At 41.8% G+C, this 20,364-nt stretch overlaps 2 protein-coding genes, 2 long non-coding RNA genes and 8 other non-coding genes across 16 annotated transcripts; 10 read left to right on the forward strand and 2 right to left on the reverse strand.

Moving 5' to 3' along the window:
- The first annotated feature begins 580 nt into the window (after positions 1-580).
- LOC146969556 (uncharacterized) lies at positions 581-7,450 on the forward strand. The gene is made up of 3 exons (XM_085759023.1): positions 581-676; positions 2,929-3,641; positions 5,946-7,450. The coding sequence occupies exons 2-3, from the start codon at positions 2,979-2,981 to the stop codon at positions 6,093-6,095; spliced, it is 813 nt and encodes a 270-aa protein (XP_085615149.1). The 5' UTR covers positions 581-676; positions 2,929-2,978; the 3' UTR covers positions 6,096-7,450.
- Positions 7,451-10,426: 2,976 nt separating this feature from the next.
- On the forward strand, positions 10,427-15,197 carry LOC146969557 (uncharacterized). 5 transcript variants are annotated; one of them, XR_015034259.1, is made up of 13 exons: positions 10,427-10,573; positions 11,193-11,226; positions 11,468-11,500; positions 11,783-11,836; positions 12,025-12,076; positions 12,650-12,702; positions 12,996-13,044; positions 13,284-13,338; positions 13,534-13,585; positions 14,061-14,111; positions 14,278-14,326; positions 14,517-14,576; positions 14,770-14,924. It is a non-coding gene; the product is annotated as an uncharacterized LOC146969557 (long non-coding RNA). The 5 variants fall into 5 exon arrangements; XR_015034263.1 differs by lacking the exon at positions 10,427-10,573 and having other exon boundaries at positions 10,603-11,226; positions 14,061-14,109; positions 14,509-14,576; XR_015034260.1 differs by lacking the exon at positions 12,025-12,076 and having other exon boundaries at positions 13,284-14,326.
- LOC146969558 (small nucleolar RNA SNORD26) lies at positions 11,560-11,633 on the forward strand. The gene has a single exon (XR_015034357.1). It is a non-coding gene; the product is annotated as a small nucleolar RNA SNORD26 (small nucleolar RNA).
- Positions 13,112-13,176, forward strand: LOC146969559 (small nucleolar RNA SNORD29). The gene has a single exon (XR_015034358.1). It is a non-coding gene; the product is annotated as a small nucleolar RNA SNORD29 (small nucleolar RNA).
- On the forward strand, positions 13,393-13,462 carry LOC146969560 (small nucleolar RNA SNORD30). Its single transcript, XR_015034356.1, has one exon. It is a non-coding gene; the product is annotated as a small nucleolar RNA SNORD30 (small nucleolar RNA).
- On the forward strand, positions 13,773-13,899 carry LOC146969561 (small nucleolar RNA SNORD22). The gene has a single exon (XR_015034355.1). It is a non-coding gene; the product is annotated as a small nucleolar RNA SNORD22 (small nucleolar RNA).
- On the forward strand, positions 14,144-14,214 carry LOC146969562 (small nucleolar RNA SNORD31). The gene has a single exon (XR_015034354.1). It is a non-coding gene; the product is annotated as a small nucleolar RNA SNORD31 (small nucleolar RNA).
- Positions 14,161-14,493, reverse strand: LOC146969563 (uncharacterized). Its single transcript, XR_015034264.1, has 2 exons — positions 14,427-14,493; positions 14,161-14,218 (listed from the first exon to the last, which is right to left on the reverse strand). It is a non-coding gene; the product is annotated as an uncharacterized LOC146969563 (long non-coding RNA).
- LOC146969564 (small nucleolar RNA SNORD31) lies at positions 14,351-14,426 on the forward strand. Its single transcript, XR_015034351.1, has one exon. It is a non-coding gene; the product is annotated as a small nucleolar RNA SNORD31 (small nucleolar RNA).
- Positions 14,634-14,708, forward strand: LOC146969565 (small nucleolar RNA SNORD31). The gene has a single exon (XR_015034352.1). It is a non-coding gene; the product is annotated as a small nucleolar RNA SNORD31 (small nucleolar RNA).
- On the forward strand, positions 14,843-14,917 carry LOC146969566 (small nucleolar RNA SNORD31). Its single transcript, XR_015034350.1, has one exon. It is a non-coding gene; the product is annotated as a small nucleolar RNA SNORD31 (small nucleolar RNA).
- Positions 15,198-15,463: 266 nt separating the features above from the next.
- Positions 15,464-18,388, reverse strand: arl2 (ADP-ribosylation factor-like 2). Its single transcript, XM_085759515.1, has 5 exons — positions 18,174-18,388; positions 17,740-17,850; positions 16,567-16,729; positions 15,994-16,074; positions 15,464-15,861 (listed from the first exon to the last, which is right to left on the reverse strand). Exons 1-5 carry the CDS (start codon positions 18,236-18,238, stop codon positions 15,727-15,729), a joined length of 555 nt encoding a protein of 184 aa, XP_085615641.1. The 5' UTR covers positions 18,239-18,388; the 3' UTR covers positions 15,464-15,726.
- Between the last annotated feature and the right edge of the window lie 1,976 nt (positions 18,389-20,364).

A 20,364-nucleotide genomic window follows, 5' to 3' on the forward strand; every position in this document is an offset into this window, starting at 1 on the left:
ACCGGGATGTGTAGCTCTATTAAGAGGTGTTGGCATGAAGTAATTATGCCAACTACAATTTTTAAATAGTAAGTCATAAAGGAGGAGTCCAGCTGGGATGTTGGTGTGTGTGTGTTCATGAATGGTATGCTGTGTGTTGAAGGTGGTTAATGCTCAGCCTCCGAGGTTAAAGCCGTGCTGTGTGGGTTTATGTGTGACAGCAGAGGACGTTCATGGTTAATGATTGAAAGCTGCTGATATCTCAGTGGGATGTTTGGCTCCTGCTGGTATGATGATTTGTGAGTTGAATATTTTTGTCCTTGCAGAGTGCGGGTGTATGTGTGTGTGTGTGAGGTTTGTGTAGGCAGGAGTGTGTGTATTGTCCCTCTATCTTTCATTTGTGTTACCGATTTAAATCACAACCTTCAGTAAATGTGTGTTTAACTGTGTAAAGAAGGTCTACGCTGAAAGAAGTCAGGGAGAGAGAGACAGAGAGAGAGACCTGCACTTGGTGGTGACGACAGAAGTGCAGGTTCAGGCAGGGTGGACGGTGACGTGGTGTGTGAGGGGAGTGTGTCTAGCTCCCAGAGCTCAGTCACTCACTCAGACTCTCACACACACAGTCGTGTTGCTCACCATCGGTCACAGACACACACAGACACAGACACAGGGAGAAGAGACAGCAGCAAGACATCAGGTAAGACCTCTTTTATAAGACAGCATCACATTCTCATGTGTTTGTACGTTATTTTATACAAGATACTTTACATTGCTCTTGCTTCTTCTTATAATAAATGACAGGATGTTTGATTCATTTCTCATTCTTTCAGTCTTGTTTTTCTGCTTCTCTCAGTTTTAATCTGCTCACTGCTCTTATCATTATGTCTTCATTTTAAATGTGGCTGTGTGTCTTCTTTTCCCTCTTTTTGGGAGTCTTAGTTTCCTAGTTCCCTCTTGTTCAGTTACATTTATCTATAATTTGACTTTTTAATCTGACACAGATGACCGATGCTGGGAATCTGACACTTTGAGCTGTTCTGTTCTGTTGATCTGCTCCCACACCTGGCACATCTGTAGCTACTCTTCCATAAAATGTAGTTATCTCTAATAGTCTCATTTTAGTTGTATGTGTCTTACAACTATTTAAGCAAAATCAAATACAAGATGGAGACTAGTACACACTATTAAGCATTAGTTAAGCATTAATAATAGCTGAATTCTTCATTTATAACGCATGAAAACTCATTAGCCTATATAGTGCTTATCAATGATGAGTAAAACATTTTTAACTGTGTTTATAAACTACACTAATGAGTATTCATGTGTTAAACATATATAATATAGGCTATGTATTTAATTTAATGATTAACTAATGCTTAATAGTGTGTAGGCTACTTATTAAAGTGTTAGGCTACCGCTGGCAGCTGGTAGACTTTTTCTCTCCTTTTGGCTATCTGTTTAACCCTTAACCCTGTGTCCAGTCTTTGCCCTTAGCTAAGCTAGGCTAAGCTAACCAAACACTTAATAGTAGTTAGTTAGTTAGTTAGTTAGCTACCTTTATTTAAACTTGTTAGTCCTACACTGAGACAAGCCTCATTTACAATGCAGAGGAGCAGGACAAATATCCAAAACAAAACAGATAAGAAAATAAAGATACAAATCAATGTACACAGTAGGCTAAAAAATAGGAGGCGGATCAGAAAAGGTACAAACAGAGGACAGGAAATTAGATTTAAAATGACTGAATAGGACAAGTGAGTTTAGCTTTAAGTTTATTTGAAGATTGTTCCAGGTTTATGGGGCATAAGCGAAGACAGACCTCCCGAGCTCAGTATAGATTTTTTTTGCACACAGCCTAAAAGTGGTCTTCATCCTCTCATCTTTCTCTACTTAAGAAAGTAACCAAGTATTTCCTAAAACACTGATTAACTGTTGTGATGCTGACGCTAACGAAAACAGAATCAGTGCTATATGGTTTGTTAAATTGTTTGCTGGTGAGTGAGGGACAAGAAAGAAAAGATGAATTAGCTTATGGGAAAACTTTAGTAGCAATTATTATTAGCCTATAGAAAATGATAAAGTAGAGCAAAGGTGAACAGCCAACAGAGCAGTTCTACTGTATGTTTATCATGTAAGTCTGATAAGAGGAAGCAACCGTTGAACTTGTTCCATTAATCGATGATGTCACAGCAGGACAACAGTGAACTTCTAGGCTCTACCATTAGACTATTAGTCTATTATTGTGTTTTCGACCCTTTCTTATATTTGCTGAGATTTGTGTGTGTGTTTTTTGTTTTTTCGTTCCTTCTTTCTTTTTCTTCTTTTTTTTGATACTTTGAAAGGAGCTGAGAACAGGACAAGAGTTTGGCTGACATTGGCAGTGAGAGATAAGGAGTCATTGGTTTTGGCTGCTGTTCAGCATCCAGCTGGTTAGATCAGTGTCAAAGTCTGACTATTTGTGTGCACGCGTGTGTTTATCTTTGGTTGTAAGTACACCGTGTCTTCGTCTTTGACATCCAGTTATCACTGCAACTCAGATAACATTGACTGTGACCTCCAGTCTCACACACACACACACACACACACACACACACACACACACACACACACACACATACATTTACTCAGCCATAGTCAAATCAAAAGTTCTGCGCACCATGAGCAAAAAAGTAATTTTCCTCCATGGACATTTTGTGATGTTTGCACAGCAGACAGTCACACAAACACAAGACACGGACATTGAATTTGAATTATCTTCCATCTTTGGTCTCATTTCATGCCATTTCTCTTCTTTATATCTGTGTGCTTTATGTTCTCTGTCACCTTTCTTGAGCTTTGACTTCCATGAAATTCTTTTACAGCTGCTATGAAATGATTAAGATTGTGTGAGGGTGAGAGCCGGGTTATGTAATGGCATTAAACTAATCTCCCCTGCCCCTTCTCTTTCAGAGGTGTGTGAAAAGCAAGAGTGAAAGAGAAACAAGACACAAAGAGAAACAATGACAATTGGCAAGAACTCCAGGAAAAGCTCCACCAGGAGCTCCATCCGGGCCCCAAAGTTTCTGGACAAATCCAGCGGCTTCTACGGTCGCCTGGATGAGCCCGAGACCACCGGTGATGCGGAGCAGGTGAGGAGGAATGAAGTAGAGGAGAGAGGGATGGAAGAAGGCAGCGGGGAAGAGAGAGCAATGGGCAGCCCAGCTGTGGTGAACAATTCAGGGGGAGACGAGAAGGACGAAGCAGAAGCATTCGACTTCAACGAAGGGCTGATGGAAGACGATGGCGAGACCCTCCTGCGTAGGAAGCCCAGCCGTCGCAGCAGCAGGTGGAGGAGAAGCTCCAGGAGGAAGCAGAAGGAGGGGAGGACCGAGGAGGACGTGGCCCGAGAAGAGAGGCCCAGCCTGGGCAGGGAGAGCCCCGTCGACTCCCCTGACCTCCAGGCCACCAGGGTGACCATCCAAGTGGAGATGGAGAGAGCCAAGCAGGTGGAGGAGCCCGCTCTCGTGCACTTCCCAGTCCGGGAGCATGAGGACGACCAGGTCCTCATCAGAGACAAGAAGAGGGGGAGAGAAGAGGAGGGGGAGGAGGAGAGGAGGATGAAGAGAGAGCAGGAGGAGGGGATGAAAGTGGTGAAGAGGAACACAATAAAGAACTACCGCAAGGTGAGAGAAAACAACACCAAACACAAAGTGAGAGGCAGGAGTTGTTTCAATCAATTTGTTATCAGCATATTGCAGAAGAACATGATTAACTTCTGCTTTCTGGAGCTCACATTTACATACATTCCATACGCAGCCTAACCCCAGCTGGTTAAACTTTAATCCTCTGGAGGTTATATAATCCTGTCCTCAGAGTTTGTGGAACAGAGGGTAAACTTCCACCTCACTATCCCTCACATACTGCTCGCTGGGCTATTAATCACCATGGGAACTATCACATCACCTTAATAACAGCCACTAGGATCAAGGTACAGCAGTCACTGGTGCATGTCACCAACGGACATGAAGCAACCTCCTCTGTTAGGGATGTTTCCTTTACGTCACATTTAAAGGGATAGTTCAACATTTTGGCAAATTGGCCCATTGCCATACTCCTCACAGTCTTAGCAGTAGATTCGTTACTTATGTCGCTGCTCAGAGCTACGCTACGGAGGCTAATGGGATTTCTTGGTTTTCTTCATCAAACTCATCAAATACACAATCCAACAACTCCAAAACGCTCTGGTGGACAAGTTGTGACCTGCACATTCACCACGCTATGAGATAATAACGGAACATTACGAGACAGAGTTGTTTTCGAGGCAAATGCAGAGACTGCTTGCCGAAAAACTGCCCCCAACAGGAACGCACATCAGCTGTTTTGCATGAATTTACCTCTAAAACAACTCTGTCTGGTAACGTTCTGTTATTATCTCATAGTGTGGTGAATGTGCAGGTCACAACTTGTCCACCAGAGTGTTTTGGAGTTGTTGGATTGTGTATTTGATGAGTTTGATGAGGGAAACCAAGACATCTCATGAGCCTCCGTGGTGTACTGTAGCTCTGAGCAGCTCACGGCTCTGCTCCGCCGATCTAAAAAATAGCTTGCACCGACAATTAAAGGTAACAAACCTCCTAAAACGATAGGGATTATGGCAATGGGCCAATTTACCAAAATGTTTAACTATCCCTTTAATGACATGAACATTTTCAGCTGGAGCAGAGGTTTCACTGCAGACTTTACATGTGAACAAGCAGCAGTGTGTGTGTGTGTGTATACTGTGTGTGCACTTTTACCTGACTCACATGTTTCTGGGGATTTTCTGCTCACGCTGAAGCACAGAGGTGACATTCCTGTGCCTCATGTATCGTGTCCTTTGATCAGTGAAACGAGGTACGGCAGCGGTGACCCGCCCACTAAACCCACGCCGTGAAAACATTCCACTGCTCTTGAGCCAATCAGTGGCACCCTCGGGCCTCACAAGGCCTGACCTCCTGGTAGATTAGGAGACAATCGCACCAAAGACACTGCTGGATTCTGTGCATAAGAGCGAATGTGGAGAAGATACTTATATGTATGAAAATTGGACAAGCTGAGAAGTGCCAGTTGAGTATCATTGAGTGCTGCAAAAATCAGCAGCTACTATAGCAACAGGCTTACTGAGAGTGGTCTCGAGAGGATAAATAGGCAAGAGAGCTGAAAAACTATCTGCTACACTCATTTTTCTTTTTGTTGATATACAGCAGTAGATTTTAGATACAGAAAACCTGAAAGAGAAATCAGTTTTGTTGAGCTGCCACCCACTGATATATGACAACAACTAACTCCAATCAAAAACTGCTTTCATTTTCCAAGTGGAATTCACATAATAAATACTTTTGAGCACCTTCCTCACTAAAACAGTTGACGCTTTATATTACAGGTCTTTAATTACCTGGGGAGTTCCCTGGAAATGATTAGCTCTGTAGTTTGGCACCACCCACAGAGACAATGCAGACTGCCAGTTTGTTCACTTGAACTAGTTCCAATACATAGTCTTTTAGTGAATCAGCAGCAGGTCAGCTGCACATGCAAAAACATGACTTTCCTCCACAAAGAACCACACAATTTAACATATAAGGAGAGTAAAAGGATCATAAATAAATGAGTATTGGGTTTAAATTGAATTGTTCTTTCAAATAAATCCACAACTACTATTACTACTACTACTAAAATAAAAGTCTCAACTTTATCTCTATGTTCCTGTTAGTAAATACTGCACAATAGAGTTCTTTCCAGTAAACCTCAAAGGAAATAACAGCATTGTATTATTAGGAAAACAGAAACATAATGTCACAGATTAAAGTCATCTTGTCTCCTTGATGCAGCAGTGCAACACAGCAACTTTGTGTAGAATGTAAAAAATAAATCTAACATTGCTGTGTTACTCTATGAATAAATGTATCTCTGTGTGGGCCCTTGCTAACCTTTACCCTCCTCTTCCTCAGGCTTTGGACCGAGCATTTCGTCGCGGTTGGGAGGCCTTCATCACCAACCTCTACAGCGTCACCCTCACACCTGTGACATCATCCTCGCCACCTTCACCTTTGCCAAAGAAGGTGCAGCGGGACCCCTCTGTGCTGGTCGATTTTCGGTAGTGCTGGACGCTACGGCGATAAAAACCAAACAAACTCTCTGACGTTTTAATTCCTGCAAATCATGATTATGCTGAATATCGATGGGCAACGCTGCCTCGGCCTCCAGAGGGAACTTTTACAGCTGCACCATGAGCAATGCATCAGAAACTTTGATTACTTATGGTAGTTACTGAGTCTTAATCACTGACCATATAAAGTGCATTGCCTAGTCATTAGGTGATGCACATTGGTTTGCACACACGCTGCACACCATCAGTTGATTTTACATTGACGTCTATGGGACTGGCTTGAGTTTTAGAGGCCTGTCTTCATGGGACTGAGTTCAGCTGAGTGTGGTTGCCTTTTTCTGTGTCGCTACTTTCTAATTTTAGTCGGCAGTGTAGGAATGCCTGAACGTGAACAACAGTGTCTGAAGAATGCAACTCAGCTTGATACGTCAAATCCACTATAAGAGCTTGGAGTCCAGATAATCTCTGCTTCCTTTGGTTTAGCACTATGAAACTTAAATGTTGATGTGTAAGCAAAGGAATGGAAAATTTCAAGAGAGGGGGGCGATGACTTATTAGTGGACTTTTGTTCTGGTAATACTCACAGTTATTGTCTGGTAATCACTAATCAGTGCCATTTACTGCTGTCTGGCAGCTAATCAGTAATCACTGTGGTTAATCAGAGGAGGACGGCATATAGCCACGTAGAAAGTCCCTGCAGATACTGAAATTGACACATATGTTTATATCACATAATATTTATTAAGACATTGCTATTTTGACCTGTCTCTATCCATTTAACAAAGGGGTTTTTCCATTTGTGTGTGAACAGAAATACACAGGTGGCGTCCTGTAGTCGAGCTTGACAGTGTTTGACTTCCTCATGAGATAAAGTTCATCCCTGTGTGTGTTCTGGTGAAGGTTGTTTAACCTGATAGGACAATATGGGAGAGTGTTTGCATGTGTTTGTTTAAGAATAAGAAGCCAAGCTACATTTTTTTATAGTCGGGTTATGAACCTGCAACAGCTGATTGTTTGAATGAGGCCACACCATGTTTTTTTGAGTATCCCAACCTAAATCTGAGAAAGTATTAAAGAGATATTAACAACTGAACCTTGTGAAGATGCAAAGCATGTTTACAATACACCTGCTGTAATTTTGTAATATGTATTTGGTTTTTACCATTACCTCAAATGTACTGGCCAGTCCATGAAGTGGCTTCTGAAGTAAACACATTATGTTAATGACTGTTTTAGAAATGTCTTAATTTTTTTTTTATTAATAAAACATCTTTTTGTATCCTAATGAAGCTTCAGAAGTCTCAAGCCATAATAAGAAACATTCCTCTGAATAAAGACTGAATTTATTCTGCTAGTTATATTTTCATTTTTACAGTAAAACTGTCACTAAAAATATCAACTGAGCTGACGTCAAAGTTATTATTCTAAAGGATGAATCAGAATGAATGAGACGTCAAACACAGCATCATAAGACAACGCCATGGCAACAGTTACCCTGAAACAATGAGCAGCGTCAGAAGGTGGCTGATGAAAACACATCACAGGAAAATGTGACTTTTACACAATAAACTATGATCTAATTTAACTATAATATAGGCTACCATAACATATTTCATCTTGTTCAATGAAGTCATAAATGTACTATTTAAAGACCTTTATAATTATCATATGTTTTTTTTCTATAAAAGAATAAGAAAGACTTTATTAATCCCCAAAGGGAAATTCATTTGCCTGACATCTCATCTACCATTTGCAGAAGAATTAAAAAGCCTGATGGCTGTCGGTATGAAGGACCTTCTGTATCTCTCCGTCTTGCAGTGAAGAGAGAGAAGTCGTCCACCACTGCTGTTTTTTTTGTTTTGGCCCATTAAGGTGTTATGAAGTGGACGATCTGAGTTGTTCTGAATGGCCTCAAACATCTTCAGCGTGCATCTCTCCACCACCTCCCTCAGTGTGTCCAACCTGGACACACTAGTAAGGCTGCATATGTTAGTATTAGTAGTTAGTAGTGATACAGCATAATACCACAGTGCAATAGTCAAAGCCTAGTTAAATTGTAATTACTGTGGTGCTAAAGTTGGCTCTGTGCAGCAATATGAACGATAGGTTTGAGGTGAGACCAACACATTCTCACTAATAGGATACGTTTAATTGTTGCTGGAGTCTTGCTTCATTAAAACTATTTCCTCCATGCACCTCCTAATTGAAAATATCCCCAAACACGTGTGCACTTAATTATACAGGCATACTTGCTTTCATTTTTGGTTTTTAAAACACTCAGCAGGAACTGGTAACAGCAACATGTACACAGGAACAGGTTTGTGCTCCCTACCTTGACTCATTTCTGGACTAATTTTCACAAAATGAGTGGCTGATAAATGTTAATTTGATTTCTGAGTGTGGGTGTGACATGTGTCTGCTCCTACAGGAGGCTGCCCTCTAGTGGAGGACGAAAACAGCTCTACTTTTTATTAACGGAAGTGACGTAAGCAGCCGCGTCGCCAGACAGATTTCACTGGGGCACGTGCCCCAGTATTGATCTGCAGTGCCCCAGTAAAAATTTCACCAGTAAAAAATTAACTTCAGAGTTTTAAGTCTACATAGCATAGGCTACGGAATGCGCACACAACTACTTCATATGGTAGCCTAATTTATTCATGTGTAGCGACTTCAGCTGATTTGAAGCCGCTGTCAGACAGAGAGAGAGAGAGAGGCGCTGTGAAGCAGCTGCGTGAGGCACGTAACGTTAGCCGACAACCATAGTGCGAATTACAGGGGGGTTTGGGGGGTTTGACCCCCCCAATTGCGACTTCGACTCCCCTAAAATAGGTACAAATAACAGATAGGGGAGTTGAAACATTTATCTTTCTTATTAGTAATCATAAATACTACAATAAACAGTATTTTCCATAGTTATGCCAGGAAGATGCTTGCAGTAAAATTTCAGACACCCCTAGTTGACTAAACCATTTCATAGGAGTGACTGGCTCACTTCCAAGTCGGCGCGTGCATTAAAAAAAAAAAAGACTTCACGCCATCTCATGGAGCGCTGTAAATTAATGTAAGAAGCTATTTAATACACATACTGACTAACTTTAAGAGTTTCAGAATTATATTGTGTCAGGTGTCTACAGTTCATCTTGTACATGCCTCCTACCTTTTTTTCTTTCTTTTTTGCTAGGAACACCTGGCCTTTACCTGCTCGTCCTTCTTTGGCGTCTTTATGTTGATTTGCATATTGCTGCTTCCTCTGACTCTTTGTCACTATTCCTTACCACGCCGCCTGTTAGTCCGTTTGATTTTTCTTATTAGAAATCGATCCATTTTGTGCCCTGTGCAGTCACTCTGGTTAGCGGAGCTATCGTAACCTGCAAGCTGCACTGCGCTGAGGTTGTAAACAAAGCCGCATGCTGCGTTGCCAGGTTTGACATTTCCCCCCTTTTGGAAACAACATAATTTAAGTTAATGAGTTTAATGTAGATGTTTGCGTGTTTGTAGTGCAGTGTTGGGCTATTTGTGTAGCCTATATGTAGCACATAAAAAAAAGTTTTATCATTTCATTTTAATAGTCTTTGAGTGGTGGTTTAGTTGGGCTTTTATCTTTTTAATAGGCCTAAAAAAATAAAGAAGAAAAAAAGAATTGGTGACCTCAAAATCAAACTTTGTGAGCTGTTTTCTTAAAATACTCTAATATGTTTCTCACTTCTGAATCAATGGTAAAGATGAGATTCACCATAGCTCTGGCTTTTGGGCCTATAGATAGAGTCCTATCTTATCCTTAGTTCCAATATTGGGACCAGTACAGGATGTGAATCTGTCTGGATTAGAGCATGTATGGTAACACATCTGCCATCATCTTTGCTATGTAGATAGTGTGTTTGGTTCTAGTTCAGCATTTTGTGGCTCTGTGTTTGAACAGAAATGAGGGTGTGTGGGGGTCTCACTTGCTGGCAGTTTAGATCTAGAATATTTTGTTGGTGACTGCAAAAGTTGTTTCTGTGGTACATTATGTGCCACATGAACTGTAAAATTGTGTAAAATTTGGTTTATCATCATCTACAGACTGTAGACATGTATAGTTTAAAGCACTATTTATGTTTTTTTATGATAAATAAGTGCTAAAAATGTTTTTGCTCGTGCACTTTGCGCGCTCACATGAATTCTTTGTGCCCCAGGTGTGCCCCAGTACAGTATTAGGTCTAGTGACGCCCCTGGACGTAAGGAGCTAACTCTTTACACTTTTATCAAATTTGCCATCAGCACACAGTCCCTACTGTGAAAAACTTGAGCTCAGTACGTTTAAACATATTTGCTTCTCCAATGTTTAATTAATACAAAGATGTGTGTGGCTCGTGGAGATGTTAGGGTGGTTTTCAGCGTGGTGCGGCCGGTGGGAGGAGCCCTGCAGGCGGGACATAAAAAGCAGACGGACCCGCTCCTCCGTCCACTTCCTCCTCTGGTCTGGTTCAGGTAAGACTTCGCAGTTTGTGTTAACATATTCATTAGAAAATGTTTGAACATTGTGGTGAATAACATGCACTTCTTCATTGTTGTTTCTTATATAACACATATGCATTGTCGGTTTATCCTTTTCAACCTAAGCTAACGGACAAAGTGGTGTTTAGTTAGCAACTTTAGCAGAGAGTCGGTGCAACACCCAGACCTCAATCCTTAGTCATCCGCTACTTTAAACATATCAATGTCATCTGAAATGCCAGTGACTATAAACTAAAACACATTTAATTGAATGTAGATGAACTATTTGTTGGTAAAATTAAAGAGAAATCTTAACTGGTTCATTCCTAATGGCGGCGGCCTGTTCGGCGCCGTTTTCTTTTCCTTTTCTTTTTTTTTTAACAAGTGTCTCTCAATGATGAGAATTTCACAGACCTGTCCTGAATGACTGTGATTGTACTTTTATTATTCTGACGGGAGACACTTTTAAATGTTTTATTTTACCGACCTTTCCGGTCTCGGGCCTGTGCACGCAGCGTGCAGCGGTCACGTGCTGGCCCCGCCGTGGTCACCATGGTCACCGGTCTGTTGGCTGCAGCCTGCTAACGCTGTATCTCTGCTCCTCTCTCTGCAGATGGCGGGAGACCAAGAAGCTCCGTGCAGCACAGGTACTTTCTGCCCCATGTTCATGTTTTTAGATACAGGACAATGCTGCATTAGTGACTAGCATGGATATCAAGCCTCGTGCTACAGTGATGTCCTATTGAACTCTCTCACTGATCACTTTGAGGAAAACTTTATTCACTCACTGAGTAGCATGAAGCTGCTATCTCTAGTCGGCACGTTTGAAGCTGCCTTTACTGAAGTGATGAAATGCTCAGTGTATTTTTTTCTCTATTCTGTTTTCAGGTTTGGTGAACGATGCCCGACCACATGCACAAGGTAATGTGATTTCCAGATGAGTGTGTAGTTGCTCTGTGACTGTTCAGGAGCCCAGTGTGCTGCTGTGATGATTCCTGAACTCTCTCTTACTGAATCAGCTTTGAAGATACTTCTTTACCAGATTCTGAGTAGCACATGGGCTCCAGCATCCAAACTTTAGCTATAGTGATATAGGCAGGCTGTACGAAGGCCAAAAATTCACCAGTAATTGCCTCCTTTACTCAGTTTTAAGCTCTTCAACCTTGCCACTTTTTCATGGCTAACCTCTGGTTTATTCCGTAGGTTGGTCTCCAGCCTTCGTTCACTCATGCCAAAGCAGATGCAAAGTGCACTGAGGTGAGTGGAAGACTTTTGTTGTAGACCTAATGTAGTGTTTGGGGTGTAAGCATGATGATCACCAATAAAAGACAAGCATATGCCTGACTCCAGTGATGTCAACCTTTAATCTGATCACCCCTAGTTGAAGTAATAGAAAAGCTGACTCTGTGATCATGTCACTAACTGGGTGTATTTCTGTGTGTTAGGTGATGACTCGACTGTTTTAAAGGATGCTCAAGACATCTCAACAATGTACTGGTAAGTCTTTACTCAGTGCATTTCTTCCTGGTTTGGCCCCTTTCCACTAGCACGGCTTGACTAGTTTTATTTTATTCCATTCCACTAGCCCATAGTATCTGAGTAACAAGCAACAGTACAAAATGTGATTGGCCAGAGCGTAGTCACTGGAGCGTTGCGAGCGCAACATCCAACACAAGAATCAAACCCACAAAATTTAAAAACACCGGCAGCAGTGACCATTGATCTGTACTGAGACTGGTCTTTCACCTGAGTTGATGACTCCTCTAGACAGTGAGTTTGGAGCTGATAGGATTGGGGGGGAAAGGGAGCGAGAAGATGCAGTGCTGTAATTTGACGAGGAGGTTCTTGGCTGAAATGGACCTGAACCAAGTCAAGCCGAGTTGGGCTGTCACTGTGTAGTGGAAAAGGGCCATTATGTTATTTGGGGTGTAAACATGATGATTACCAATAAAAGACAAGCATATGCCTGAATCCAGTGATGTCAACCTTTAATCTGATTACCTAGGTTGAAGTAATAGAAAAGCTGACTCTGTGACCATGTCATTAACCTGGTGTGTTTCTGTTTGTTAGGTGATGATGCAGCATTTTAGAGGATGCTCCAATGACATCTCAACAATGTACCAGTAAGTCTTTCTAAGTTTTAGTCATCATCCTCATCTGAAATGCCTTTCCTTCTCTTTGTAAATTCATCACTTTCATAAAATGTTCCGTTAGACTTGATCAGACTCATTAGCTCACCTCCTCAAGGCATTTCTTCCTGTTTGAAAGGATGACATGGGTTAGCACCCATTAAACACCTGGACGACTAATGTCACATGGCAGTTTGTCACCAAAGCCCTGATCAAACACTGACTGTAGAACAGACCTGAAAGGGTCCTGGTTGAACTTGACTGAAGAGCATCTCTCTCTCCTGCAGGGCCTCGAGTTGACGCCTGGAAGAGGAAACATCACTCTGGAGCCTCATGGTACTTTTCCGTTCTCTTGTCCTATCAGTTTTAAGCATTGGACTACATGTCCTTTTTTCCAATGCAGTTTCAATGATGATGATACTTAGCTCACTTTGAACCGATGTGAAACGACACGAACAACTGAGAAACTGCATTGATGACCTTTAACTTCAATTATACATCAATATGATGCTTTATCAATTAACTGATCTGGAAACAGTAGGGCTTCATGTGTTAAATTTTGTCCTGTCTCACAGGTGACTCACTGATGGCTTCAGCAACATGATGATGGCAGCACTCGGTTATTAAAAGGTAAGACTTTTCACAACTAAAACGCCACTAGTAGCTCTTACTCCCAGACCTGCTGAACATGATGAGATATATTTGGAATCTCGTTCGTCTGAAATCCTGTTGAGAAATGGAATCTCTGATATCTACTGGTCGACGGCTGATTTAAGCCTTGTGACCGTTTTGTGCTTGGAGCTCATAGTATCTTGTCTGTTACAGGCGCTTCCTGTTGGATGACGCCCTCGTCTTCTCTCCAGAGCTGTCAGTCCAGGTGAGTCCGTCAGGCGTTTACACCTGCCAGTTATATCTGGAATTGGACAAATATCCATGTAGACATTATATACATGATCACAACACCTTGAACAAGTGTTCATGGAGCACCTGGCTATTAAAAAAGACTATGGTCCTAGTATTTTAGTCTCTCTGTACAAAATTGGGCAGTTTTCAACAAACCGTTTCCTTCATGATGACACCCGCACACGTCTTACGCCTTGTGCAATTGCCAGAACCTGAAAAGGTGAACCCACTGGTGTTGCCTTGGCAATAAGGGGAAGACCCGTTGGGGTTACCAACAGTCTGAATGGAAACGAGCTCTACACATACAAAATCCTGTGTAGTTTTTCTGTTATTTGATCCAGAAGATGCACAAACCAGCCAGATGTAGGATGAGACTTGTTCAGTTGTAACTGAAGGTAACGATTGAAGTATCATGGGTGAAGTTTAACAGAAGTTTCTCTTCTCCTCAGGTCGGATGACGTCACTTGGCTGGAGAAGGAGATTCAAACCTGAGTTAAGGTGTGTATCTGGGTGATGCAGTCGCTGATTAAAGCTGACATGATGAGTTACTTATTACCGCCCCAGTCTGAGAATTCATGACTGATTGGTATCCCCTCTGATCATAAGACTAAAAGGTTAAGATTCCCTGTGTTAGTCTCTTTGTATTAAAGTGTTTTCATGTTTCAGGTCATCAGGATAAACCTACCTGGAGCCCTGGCTGCTGCTCCAACACGTGGTAAGAGTTCAGCTATAAAGTTAAATGTTGAAGTGATGAGTTACTTATTACCGCCCCAGTCTGAGAATTCATGACTGATTGGTATCCCCTCTGATCACACAATGCAAATTCACTAATGAAAATGGAAGGCAGACCCATCTAAATACCCTTTGTATTAAAGTATATTCTTCTGCCTCTTGCAGGTTTGGAGATGCTGGCTGACTGTCTGACTCTGACACCTGGGCCTGTGCTGCTGACTGATGATGAACAGGTAAATGAGCAGATTTATCTAGTTGGTGTTTAAAACCATGTCCCAACTCGGTGTGAGAGCTGAAGTGATGAGTTACTTATTACCGCCCCAGTCTGAGAATTCATGACTGATTGGTATCACCTCTGATCATAAGACTAAAAGGTTAAGATTCACTGTGTTAGTCTCTTTGTATTAAAGTGTTTTCATGTTTCAGGTCATCAGGATAAACCTACCTGGAGCCCTGGCTGCTGCTCCAACACATGTAAGAGTACAGCTATAAAGTTAAATGTTGAAGTGATGAGTTACTCATTACCGCCCCAGTCTGAGAATTCATGACTGATTGGTATCCCCTCTGATCAAAACTAAAACGCATTAGTTCACACATTGTAAAGCTTGTTGGTTTTGTTTTTTCCTGGAGGCTAATTGTCTGTATCTTACTTTTCAGAGTTGGGACAGAACCTGGACACTGGATTCTCCAAGATTGCTACAGCTTCTCTACTAAAGATTAAACACTTGTGAAATGAAAATGTGTCAACTGACTGAGCCATTTCAAATAAAGAAACCAATTTAAGTTACAGTTCATTGTGTGGTAGGAATTTGTACTGTCTCACAGATCTTGGGTTTTTGGGAAGCAAATTTTTTACACTCTGCACCAGTGAAGCAAAAACTAGTGAGTTGAAGTTGAACTTAGAGCTATCACTTAACAAACATTTAAAACTGGAGCTCATGAGTAACCTTTGCCTAAAGGCAAATTATAATTGTCACTCAATAATCCAGACTCATGTTAAAATAGCATTTGTGATGGGAGCTGTAACTAGTCATCAGATTTACTGTGTGGTTCATAAATGATGAGCTGTTAGCAAAAGTGGATGTAATGAATTTAATAAACCTCAGTAAAAGCAACAGATTTAAGCTTTACAATTTATTAGAAAACATTACTATACATCACATAGTGTAATCAAGTTCTCACTGTACCACTCTCACTTCATGTACTGATCAACTGCTGCATGAACATAAAATGAGAAAATCAGGTGAGATACAGGCAGCAGTTGAGGGGACAGAAAACAATTTAGATGTTAATATCTCTGATCCTGGAGTCATGTCAGAGCTCCGCAGACATGAGGCGGCTGTGTTTTGTTGCTATAAATCAGGCAGTCAAACACACACACGCTCAGTCTGCAGTGAAGATCCTTGCAGCGATATCGTCTAAAAGCCAGTCCACTCCAGCTAACAGGTTCTCTCCTGTTACTGCGCTGCAGCCAATGATGCACCAGTGATGACTTTTAATCTCATCCAGCCCCATCGCCTGCAGGAACAAAAAGATAGTGATGTACAACTTCTGGATAATGAGTGTAATACATGACAAAGAATTTTGATAGAGCTTTAATGAGGCTGGAATCCATTAGTATATTAGTGAAAAACGTGAGTGTAGTCTCACCTCTCGTATGGCCTCTTTGGACAGGGCTCCTGGTAAGTCCTGTTTGTTGGCAAAAACCAGAAGTGTTGCACCAGCTAACCTCTGCAGGGGGGAGAGGACAAACAAGAGCTTGATACCAGGCACGTTGCACATAAATAACTAATGATGTGTGCTAAGAGCTTCCTTTCACTTCTTCAATACTGCCCTGTTTGGACTGCACACTGATTTCTGAGCAATATCAGTGGTCAAATTCAACTCAGGGTCCAGTGTGTTACACTAAAACGGACTATCTACAGCTATCCGTTATGTTGTCAGCTGCTATGACAGACCAGACCAGTCAGTGTCACTTCATCTTGTTAGTGTGCAAACACCACATCACTGACTGACCAGTTAAACCATCAGACCACTGTTTCAAGTTTCAACAAACCCACTAATGCTCGAAAAGATACTGCTCAGTTATACGTCTACACAGAGAGGACAATCCAAACCAAAGAGACAGAATTAGAGCAGGAAACGAGACCCTTTTGAGGAAATCAATTCAGTGGCATGTATAGCGAACCCTGTTCTGAAAGCGGTGTGTGTTCTCCAGTGTACCTCCTCCAGCAGCAGTGCACTGAGCTCCTGCCTGCAGTCCTCCAGTCTGAGTCTGTCCGCACTGTCCACCACCCACACCAGGCCGTCTGTGCTCTCAAAGTAGTTCCTCCAGTAGGACCGCAGAGACTTCTGACCCCCTACATCCCAGATATTCAATTTAAACCTAGAGAACATGCAGATTGTAGGGTAAAAATACAGTTAGTAATGCACCCTGGCTATAAAACATACAGGAATGCTTTACCATGGAAAAACAAGGGGTCCTTTCAAAAAGGAACAATTATCCTAACAGCTGATTCTCTGCCAGATAAGTAAATGTTTAAATTCTTCTTCAGTGTGTCTGTGTGAGTCAAACAAACCAGTTTGACACTAGTTTTTGTCTTTGTTACCTTATATTAAATTGACAATTTTTGAAAGCATCATAACTTTACATGTTTCTGTTTCAGTACTGTATGTTTAGGGAGTTTGTGATCGACAAATAGAAAATTATGATTGCCACCAGTCAGGGGCGTGTTCAGGAAGTGGTCTTGGGTGACACGGGCCACCCATAGAATCTGACTGGCCACCCCAAAATATGATGGGCTATATGCCAGAGGCGATTTATACATTGTTTTATACTGGCTTTTGTCAAGTAATTATTTTTTTTCAAGAATAAAATATTGAGGTTTTCTATCACAACTGTATGTTGCCACTCCTGTATTTTGACTAGGTCTAGTTTTTCTTGCAGTGTTAGTAATTGAAGTAGATGTGGGTTTCGCAGGTAAAACTGGGTATGACCAAAACCTGTGTGGGTGTGTGTTTGCGTGTACATGTGCATACATGAGTATGTAATGTGTGCGTGCAGGCACTCATGCTCAGGCTTCATGCCACCCCACCATAAGTCAGTGCCCCACTTGGGCCACCCCTATCAAAAATGTGTGGACACGCCCCTGCCCCTATTGTTTTAAAACTGCACCAATACTTAGGAAAATGTGTTTATGCGGCAGGAATTTTAATGAGTCACATGATCACTGTATGACTACCACCTGTCTAAACTAACCCTTGTGTATTTGTGTGTGTGTGTGTGTGTGTGTGTGTGTGTGTGTGTGTGTGTGTGTGTGTGTGTGTGTGTGTGTGTGTGTGTGTGTGTGTATGTGTGTGTGTGTGTGTGTGTGTGTGTGTGTGTGTGTGTGTTACCCTCTGTGCTCCAGTGTTTTGATGTTGAAGCCCAGGGTTGGGGAGATGGTGCTGATGTCTTCTCCGTTAAACTTCTTCAGGATGGTCGTCTTCCCCGCGTTGTCCAGACCCCTGCACCAGCCAGGTTAAAGAACACACTCACCTGACTGAAACTGTGTGTGTGTCTGCTGTATGACTGTTCATACTGAGTCTGACTCATGCTACGAGCTGTCTCAGTGCTGCGTAGCTAGCAAGGCAGCGTGATACAGCACCAAGTAAAACAACAGACTCAACAACAATAAAGCTAACTATTAACTCAATATAATCGGGCACAATACAACCGGGTGCTACTCGTGGTTTTTATGTTATTCACAAAAACGAAGCTGTAATAACGTTAGTGCATGAATGCTATGTTGCTGTCAGCTAAGCTAACGGTAAACTGTTAGAGAGGATACAGCATCAGGAGCCTCATCTCCCGCTCCTTCTGCTTCAGCTTCTTCAAAATCGTCATCAGACCCATCGCGGCGCTGTCTCACTCCGCTGCTGTTATGATAACAAATAGATATATATTAACTTACTGTTTATGGTTTAATATGAAAGAAAAGTAGCATCTATAAGCGGCATTGCGGAGTAGGAAGCGATTGTAGTTCCAGTCCCGCCTCACCAAGAAACCGATTGGTCCATTTGGGGAGGGGTGTGGCCGCTACGGAGGCCTGTGTGTTTCTTTGGCGCCCCCCTCTGTGTACTGTAGGAATTACAGACTAAACATGTCCACATTTTGTCACGTTACAACCACAAGTTTAAATGTATTTTATTGGGATTTTATGTGATAGATCAACACAAAGTAGCACATAATTGTGACGTGGAAGGAAAATGATACATGGTGTTCAAGATTTTTTACAAATAAAAATCTGAAAAGTGTGCCATGCATATGTATTCAGCCCCCTGAGTAAATACTTTGTTGAACCACCTTTCACTGCAGTTACAGCTGGGTATGTCCTGGCTTTTTCCAGCTTTGCATGTCTATAGACTGCAAAATTTCCCCATTCTTCTTTGCAAAATTGCTCTAGTTCAGTCAGATTGGATGGAGAGCACCTGTGAACAGCAATTTTCAAAACATAAGGTCTGCACACCAGAAGTAGCTCCAAAGCTTATTTTTATCATCACCTCATGTGACATATCAGGTACACAGCCATTCTTCAGACATGCACCCAGCTCTTATACTGTATCTTTTTTGGGATGTGCGTGCTGTATATACAGTTTTTCAACAGCAACTTTCAGGTCTTGCCATGGATTCTTACTCTGATGTAGGTTTGGATCTAAACCAGTCCATTGGCTGTGTGTTTAGGGTGGTTGTCCTGCTGGATGGTGAACCGTCCCAGTCTCAAGTCTTTTGCTGCCTCTAACAGCTTTCCCTCCAGGATTGCCCTGTATTTAGCTCCATCCATCTTCCAATCAACTCTGAGCAGCTTCCTGTCCCTGCTGAAGAACAGCATCCCCACAGCATGATGCTGCCACCACCACTGTGTTTCACGGTGGGGATGGTGTGTTCAGGTTCATGTGCAATGGTTTCTGCCACACATAGCGCTTTGCATGTAGGCCAAAAAGTTAAACCTATTGTTTTCCTTCCACTTCACAATTATGCACTACTTTGTGTTGGTCTATCACAAAAAACTCCACTAAAAAACATTTAAGTTTGTTGTAACGTGACAAAATGTGGAAAAGTTCAAGGGATGTGAATACTTTTGCAAAGCACTGTATATCTGCAGACTGGTCTTGTCTTTACTTTTCCAGTACTACAGCCCAAGTTATTTATTTGATTGTAAAATCCAACACGGTAAAATCTATATAGTTAGGCCTGATGGTGTGGGTGTGGGTGTGCGCGCATGCACTCATCTAGTAACGTGGCTGTACGCCCGTCATTATATCTTGCACTATGGCCTGCTGTGAATCGGTTGCTACACTGCTGTGTCTGTCAGAACTTGTCTTCATAAATGTTCAGACTAATGTGTTTTCAAAAAGAAAAACTTAGTAGAAGAAGGATCGAATTTTAAGATGGTTTTAATGAAACAGAAAACATTCCATACAGGCAAGATGGATGTAAGAAGTTAATTATCAACCTTGGAAGAGGTAGACTGACAAAACCATACAGTGTTAAGCCTCTGGGTAAAAATCCATGAGACACACAATTCATTCAAGAAACTTTAAATAAATAAATAAATTCATATTCCATTTCATAGTGTTACAGAGTCCAGAAAGACTGCCAGTTCACCAGTGACACAGTATGCTGAAATGACACGTAGACAGGATATTGACTAGGAGAGTTCCCCTGAACCCCCCTGCTGCGGTTCAGATCTCCATTGCCTTCTTACCACGTTCACCATTCACGCTATAACGGATTTTCACTTTTTTCCCCTTACATTTCAGTTAAAAAACTGGAAATAAGACTCATACCTAAAACTGCAGGTTCTCCATTGTGGTACAGCAGTGAACTTTGCCTGGTGTAAATACGTGCATGAAATGGTGGTATGTACAAGAGTACGTTAACAAGATGTGCAATAACAATTTCTCTCATCCGCCTTTTACACACCCAAGCATGGCTAATTTCCTCTAAGAAATCTTGTTATGAATATCACCCCTGGTTGA

This window comes from Trachurus japonicus, chromosome 18 (assembly GCF_045865225.1).
Source record: "Trachurus japonicus isolate A0001 chromosome 18, Traja_1.0".
In the NCBI taxonomy this organism is placed as follows: domain Eukaryota; kingdom Metazoa; phylum Chordata; class Actinopteri; order Carangiformes; family Carangidae; genus Trachurus; species Trachurus japonicus.